The following is a 7,846-nucleotide window of genomic DNA, read 5'->3' on the forward strand; positions in this document are numbered from 1 at the left end:
AAAAAAAAAAAAAAAATCAACAGGGAAAAATCAATCACAAAAGAAGAGAGAAATAAGGAAACAAAGGATCTATGAAACAAGTAGAAAACAATTAACAAAATGTCAGTAGTAATTACCTTGAATGTAAATGAATTAAAATCTCCAGTGCAAAGACATAGAGTGCTATGTGGAACTGTGAGTCAAGTAAATGTCTTTACTTTATAAATTATCCAGTCTCGGATATGTCTTTATTAGTAGCATGAGAGCAGACTAATACAGCAACCAAAACAGTATGTATAAAAATAGACAGAGAGGCTGGGCACAGTGGCTCACACCTGTAATCCCAGCACTTTGGGAGACTGAGGCAGGTGGATCACCTGAGGTCAGAAGTTTGAGACCAGCCTGACCAATATGGTGAAACCCAGTCTCTACTAAAAATACAAAAATTAGCCGAGGGTGGTGGCACATGCCTGTAATCCCAGCTTCTCAAGAGGTTGAGGCAGGAGAATCGCTTGAACCCAGGAAGCAGAGGTTGCAGTGAGCTGAGATGCCCCACTGCACTCTCGCCTAGGAGACAGAGTGAGACTCTGTCTCAAAATAATAATAATAGACACAGAGACCAATGGAACAGAATAAAGAACCCAGAAACAAGGTTACATATTTACAGTCAACTGATCAACTGTTTGTTTACAGGCAAACAGCTTTGTTGCAACAAAGCCAACAAAGCAGTCAAGAATATACACTGAGGAAAGAATACACTCTTCAATAAATAGTGCTGGGGAAAGTGGATAACCATATGCAGAAGAATGAAACTAACCCTCTAACTCTCATCATATGCAAAAAACAACTCAAGCTGGATTAAAGACTGAAACATAAGACCTGAAACTAAATAACTGTTTGATGATAACATAGGGTTAAGTCTATAGGACAGCAGGTGATTTTCTAGGCAAAGATTTTATGACTAAGATCTCAAAAGCACCAGCAACAAAAACAAAAATAGACAAATAGGACTATAAACTAAACTAAAAAGCTAAATTAAACTAAAAAGCTAAAAGCTATATTAAGCTAAAAAGGCTCTGCACAGCAAAAGAAATAATAGAATGAAGAGACAACCTCTTGAATGGAAGAAAATACTTGCAAACTTCATCTGAGAAGGAACTAATATCCAGAATATATAAGGAATTCAAACAACTCAACAGTTAAAAAAACAAAAAAAGTAAAAACTGGGCAAAGAGCCAGGTGTGGTGGCTCACACCTGTAATCCCAACACTTTGGGAGGTCGAGGCAGGTGGATCGCCTAAGGTCAGAAGTTCAAGACCAGCCTGACCAACATGGTGAAACCTTGTCTCTTCTAAAAATACAAAACTACCTGGGCGTGGCGGTGCATGTCTGTAATCCCAGCTACTAGGGAGGCTGAGGCAGGAGGAACACTTAAGCCCCAGAGGTGGAGGTTGCAGTGAGCCAAGATTATGCCATTGCACTCCAGCCTGGGCAACAAGAGAGAAACTCAGTCTTACAAAAACAAAACAAACAAACAACAACAACAACAACAAAAAAAAAAAACTGGGAGAAGAACATGCATAGACATTTCTAAAAAGAGGACACATAAATGGCATTTTGAGTATTATATTTTTATGTCCCTGATTTAAGACAGTAAATTGTTCAGAGAAGGTTTCCAAAACCTTTATAAAATAACACTTAAAAATTAAGATTTAATGTAAAGACTTTAATTATAAACAAAATTTGCCATAGCAACAAGAGCTCACTTACGAACTTCCTCATACTGTTCCTGTAGTTCATTCAAAATAAATATAATATCCCCAATATCCACCATGTGGTTACCTGTAATAGAGTAAGTTCAAATACTGTATTTACTTTTGAACATAGATATATCTGCCATCCTATTCTAATACGAAAACACCACAGAATATGTGGCAAGTAGGAACAAAGAGCCAACTATTACAAGCTTGAATAAAATCTGAAATAATGAATTAACAACTCAGTACACACTAAAACATAGGCCTAAGACCATGGTCTTTTCTCCTTAATAAAAGAGCTTTCAATCAAAAGAAGTAGTCTTGTTTTAAGCCCTCATGCTAATTAGAATTTTTTTTTAATTTTACACTTTTTTTAGAGTTTATTACAGGTACTTATTTACTCTGTTGTCTTCATTTCCAGATTGTGAGCTTCTCAAGAACAGAGGATGTGTCTTTCATTTGTTTCCCGAATGCCTAGCAAAGTACCTGCTTTTTATCACTAAAAATTATTTTTGGCTGAACAAAATAAACAGAAGACTATAAAAAACAATGCAATGTCTACATAGTGAATAGCAGATAATGATTTACTTTGTACCTTCTCTGTGTCCAGGACTCTCATAATTATAACTTCCCACTATTCCTGCCCCTGCCTCTGTCTAAGACCATTTTTCTTCTTGGATAATGCATGACTAAGGATGTGTTCGGATGCAGTGACCGTGAGTAATGTCATTTCAATTCTGCACAGAGGTAGAAAATGCTTTGCCCAACAGTTCTTGCCTCCCAAATATTTGGTTTTGCCTGCCATCCAATATGAAAAAGACTGAAAATTTACTTATCTATCTATATTAGTGATGGCTTTTTCTTCAGTCTATTCCTAAGAAATCAACTGTTCAATAATATGCACAAGTGAAAATTCTGAGAGAAAGACGCAAATCTTTTTCCCCAGAGACAGGAAGATACTTTTATTTTACTGTCCAATTATTTTGTTTATAAAGTTTAATATCTGGTAAACTTTTGGTACCATAGAAACCTTTCAACATATACAACAACATATTATTATTATGTACAACTTCAAAAACAAATGCCTCCAGCTCCAAGTAAAGAACATCCTGACTATAGTTCAGCTGTAGGAAATTTCTTGGATTGCCAGTGGTTTCTTTGCCTTGGAAAAAAAATGGACAATTGAAAAATATAAATAAGGCCTTCAATGAGTTGGGAATTATAAAAATGCTATCTGAAATTCAGACATCTAGATCTTGAGAAGTTTGCAGTAGCTATGAGAGTTCAACAAGCAAAATAAAGCCCTGTGAATATTTAAACTTCAGTCATCCAGAAGGTCCTATAGGTTCACAGTTGGTATATCAAAAATAAAACCTATTCCTATTGTGGTAGAATTTGGTATACGGTTCATATACTATTTTTCACCAGCTCATGAACTCCATTTTCATCAATGATTAAAGGTGTGTGGAATTATATATCGGCCACATAACTTTCCATTCCTTCTTCAGCATTAGAGATAAGAGGAGAGATTTCATACTGGATTGGTACATCACTGGCATCCTTTAAGCAGGGAATTGCTGGAAGATGAGAGCAATTTTCATCTATAAAGTGACCCATGAATTGAGGACCCGGCAAGTAATGAAAGCATGCCTTGCAGTAGCAGAGTTGTGTTTCCCATTCTGTCAGCATTCTTTAATGTGGAAAAGTCATCTTCCCATAATATTTCATATACCACAAACTTCTTTGCGAACTAGATGTCAAAGACAAATTTTCCCATGCTTATTCCACTAGGTTTATCTGGCTTAATTAATTGCTATTGGGTATCCACATAAGGAATCTTCTTTTGAGCCACATGGTGCTGCAAATGAGATTCATAAACATTGACAACATATCTCAGAAGTGGTACAGTGAGGAAATGGTTGGCAATGTTCCCCACATGAAACAGCAGTCATCCATCTGAGCTTCATTTTTGAACTGCTGCCAGGGAAATATCACTATATTCTACCACCTGGTAAACTCCACACTTGGCAAACTACTTCAGCCAGTTCTGTAGGGTTTGTTTTCTCTACCACCTTTGCTCCACAGTCTGCTCCTTTCGGAATGCAAAATCCAATGAACCATGGGTCTGCCACTTTTACTAATATGTTGTCAACACAATAGACATGAATGCTCCAAATGCCTCTTTGCTTCATCTCCTCCACAGTATTCCAGGCTGCAAAAGCCCAGTAAAGACCACTATTCTTATCTGGAGCCATAGAAACTTTGTTCTTCTCTTCCAAAATAATTTGCCCATCAAAACTCATGGCAGGGAGCATTCCTTGCTGAAAAAAGATTTTATCTTCTTTTTTCAAACCAAAGTACTTGTGCTTAGTGAAGAACTCCTTTGTAGATTCCCCTGTTCTGCTACTGATTATTATATGGAATAATGCATTTGACGCCATAATATTTTTCAGCTGTTGTAGCTTCAGGATACGCTCTACTTGAAGCTGAAAAAGCATCTTATGGGATGGCAAACTAACATCATACATCCCCTTTGGATATGCAATGAGTCTAGTCCCCTGCCCACCAGCTAGAAGTGTTACTTCGTTCTGAGAAATCTGGAAAAGTTCTTCACTTTCCCAGGCCTGGAGCTGATCTAGATTCCCTGTAGGACTGCCCAATACCTCTCAAGGGACAGGTTCCATTCACGCATCCATTTTTTCTTGCTGAGAGGACTGGTTAAATCCTTCAATGGCCTTTTGGAAAAAGAAGTTCAGCTCCTCAAAGTTCATGCCCTGGAGCTTTGCATAAAGTTCTTCCTGTTGAGCTTATTTAAGCTCATTCCAGAAACATAGTGGATGTTCTTGCTCAGCTTCGGACAACCTGAGTTTGAGGTCATTAATGTTCACAATGCTCTGTGAGCCGAGCTTTGTGAAAATAGGGGTGCAATGCGTATACTTACAAAGTTTCCTCGCGCAACCACAGCTCCGTCCAGCTCCTTCTGCGCCAGCGTCCTGCGCCTCCTCGGAATATGTACCCTCATCCAGCCCTTGGTGGTGGGGTGGGGCAGGCTGGGAACAGGACTGAAGGGAGTGGCGCAGCCACCCCGCCCCTCTCGCCGCGACCAGAAGAAGCAAATTTTTAAATCAAAGAATAGTATCGTTTTGGTGTTGGGTTCACCTGATTCACTGATTCTCTGAAAATTGGTAAACTATGTCTTTCAGGTGTAGGCCTTCAAATCACTACAAAGCAAGTGCTATGTGTTTGAACCAATCAAAGAAATGCTAGGCTAAATTGGTGCTAAATTGCCTTCTGATTAGGAATTGCTTCCTACATTCTGGTTTCTTATTTCCTTGGCATTTATCCTCATTCTGGTTTTGATTATGGTTCTAACACTTCTCAGAGCCTTCCCAGTAACTGTCACTTATTGTAGATTGATTCGATGTCCCATGTTCTTAGATCATGGCTTAAGTCCTAAGACAACTCAAAGCTTCAACCCTCAAACTCTTGAATCTGATCACTGAAAAGTATTCTGTTAGACCATACATGTATTAATCCAGTGTAGAAGGCCATTTCACTTTTACCTGCTCTTCATTTAGAAAACTCCTTTCTCTGAACAGAAGTCCAACCTCAACTAATAAGAGTGTAGTAGTCAACCATGTTCACAGATTCATTAGCTCTTGCTCAAATTTATTCCTTGCATCTATGCAATAATAAACACCTATGATGAAGCTCCCAAACACATATTACCTACTTAAATAGTCCCTAGTGAACGAAGACTTTGTTCATCATGGATATCGGTCTGAAGTTTCCTTTTTTTGTTGAGTCTCTGCTGGGTTTTGGTACCAGGATGACGTTGGTCTCATAAAATGATTTTGGGAAGAATTCCCTCTTTTTGGATTGTTTGGAATAGTTTCAGAAAGAGTGGGACCAGCTCCTCTTTGCATGTCTGGTAGAATTTTGCTGTGAACCCATCTGGACCTGGGCTTTTTTTGGTTGGTAGGTTATTAATTGCTGCCTCAACTTCAGCCCTTGTTATTGGTCTATTCAGAGTTTCAACTTCTTCCTGGTTTAAGGCTTGGGAGAGTGAAAGTGTCCAGGAATTTATCCATTTCTTCCTGGTTTACTGGTTTATGTGCATAGAGTTGTTTGTAGTAATCTCTGATGGTAGTAATCTACTACCATCAGATTCCATTTATGTGGAATCCGTGCTGGTATCCCCTTTATCATTTTTTAGTGCATCTATTTGGTTCTTCTCTCTTCTTTTTTATTAATCTGGCTAGCAGTCTATTTTGTGGATCTTTTCAAAAAGCCAGCTCCTGGATTTGTTGATTTTTTTGAAGGGTTTTTTTTAACCTCCTTTAGTTCTGCTCTGATCTTAGTTATTTCTTGCCTTCTGCTAGCTTTTGAGGTTTTTTGATCTTGCTCCTCTAGCTCTTTCAATTTTAATGAGAGGGTGTCGATTTTAGATCTTTCATTGCTTCTCATGTGGGCATTTAGTGCTATAAATTTCCCTCTAGACACTGCTTTAAATGTGTCCCAGAGATTCTAGTATGTTGTGTCTTTGTGTTCGTTGGTTTTGAAGAACATCTTTATTTCTGCCTTCATTTCATTGCTTATTCAGTCAGCATTCAAGAGCCAGTTGTTCAGTTTCCATGAAGTTGTGCAGTTCTAAGTTAGTTTCTTAATCCTGAGTTCTAATTGATTGCACTGTGGTCTGAGAGACTGTTTGTTATGATTTCCGTTGTTTTGCATTTTCTGAGGAGTGATTTACTTCCAATTATGTGGTCAATTTTAGAGTAGGTGCAATGTAGTGCTGAGAAGAATGTATATTCTACGGATTTGGGGTGGAGAGTTCTGTAGATGTCTATTAGGTCCACTTGGTCCAGATCTGAGTTCAAGTCCTGGATATCCTTGTTAATTTTCTGTCTCGTTGATCTGTCTAATATTGACAGTGGAGTGTTAAAGTCTCCCACTATTATTGTGTGGGAGTCTGAATCTCTTCGTAGGTCGTTAAGAACTTGCTTTATGTATCTGAGTGCTCCTGTATTGAGTGTGTATATATTTAGGATCATTAGCTCTTCTTGTTGCATTGATCCTTTTACTACTATGTAATGCCCTTGTCTCTTTTGATCTTTGTTGGTTTAAAGTATATTTTATCAGAGACTAAGATTGCAACTCCTGCTTTTTTTTGCTCTCCATTTGCCTGGTAAATCTTCCTCCATCCCTTTATTTTAAGCCTATGTGTGTCCTTGCACGTGAGATGGGTTTCCTGGATAGCACTGATGCGTTTTGACTTTTAACCCAATTTGCCAGTCTGTGTCTTTTGATTGGGGCATTTAGCCCATTTACATTTAAAGTTAATATTGTTATGTGTGAATTTGATCCTGCCATTTTAATGCTAGCTGGTTGTTTTGCCCATTAGTTGACACAGTTTCTTCATTGTGTCGGTGGTCTTTACCATTTGGTACATTTTTGGAGTGGGTGGTACTGGTTGTTCCTTTCCATGTTTAGTGCTTCTTACAGGACCTCTTGTAAGGCAGGCCTGGTGGTGATGAAATCTCTCAGCAATTGCTTGTTTGTAAAGGATTTTATTTCTCCATCACTTATGAAGCTTAGTTTGGCTGGATGTGAAATTCTAGGTTGAAATTTCTTTTCTTTAAGAATGTTGAATATTGCACCCCACTCTCTTCTGGCTTGCAGGGTTTCTGCCAAGAGATCTGCTGTGAGTCTGATGGGCTTCCCTTTGTGAGTAACCCGACCTTTCTCTCTGGCTGCCCTTAGCATTTTTTCCTTTATTTCAACCCTGGTGAATCTGACGATTATGTGCCTTGGGGTTGCTCTTCTTGATGAATATCTTTGTGGTGTTCTCTGTATTTCCTGGACTTGAATGTTGGCCTGCCTTTCTAGGTTGGGAAAGTTCTCCTGGATAATATCCTGAAGAGTGTTTTCCAGCTTGGATTCATTCTCTCCATCACATTCAGGTACACCTAACAAATGTAGATTAGGTCTTTTCACATAATCCCATATTTCTTGGAGGCTTTGTTCATTTCTTTTCACTCTTTTTTCTCTAATCTTGCCTTATTTTATTTCATTGAGTTGATCTTCAATCTCTGATATCCTTTCTTCTG

The 7,846-nt window shown here is 38.4% G+C and overlaps 1 protein-coding gene and 1 pseudogene across 5 annotated transcripts in view; both read right to left on the minus strand.

Moving 5' to 3' along the window:
- Window positions 1-7,846, minus strand: part of EFCAB13 (EF-hand calcium binding domain 13) — a 181,261-nt gene that overhangs the window by 139,010 nt on the left and 34,405 nt on the right. For all 5 annotated transcript variants that reach the window (XM_037745972.1, XM_037745973.1, XM_037745971.1 and 2 more), the window contains one exon: window positions 1,750-1,821. In XM_037745972.1, the coding sequence (XP_037601900.1) occupies window positions 1,750-1,821 (72 nt within the window). The remainder of the gene's footprint in view (window positions 1-1,749; window positions 1,822-7,846) is intronic.
- LOC108318298 lies at window positions 2,548-4,849 on the minus strand (annotated as a pseudogene).

The sequence above is a fragment of the Cebus imitator genome, unplaced genomic scaffold (assembly GCF_001604975.1).
Source record: "Cebus imitator isolate Cc_AM_T3 unplaced genomic scaffold, Cebus_imitator-1.0 Scaffold217, whole genome shotgun sequence".
Taxonomy (NCBI): Eukaryota; Metazoa; Chordata; class Mammalia; order Primates; family Cebidae; genus Cebus; species Cebus imitator.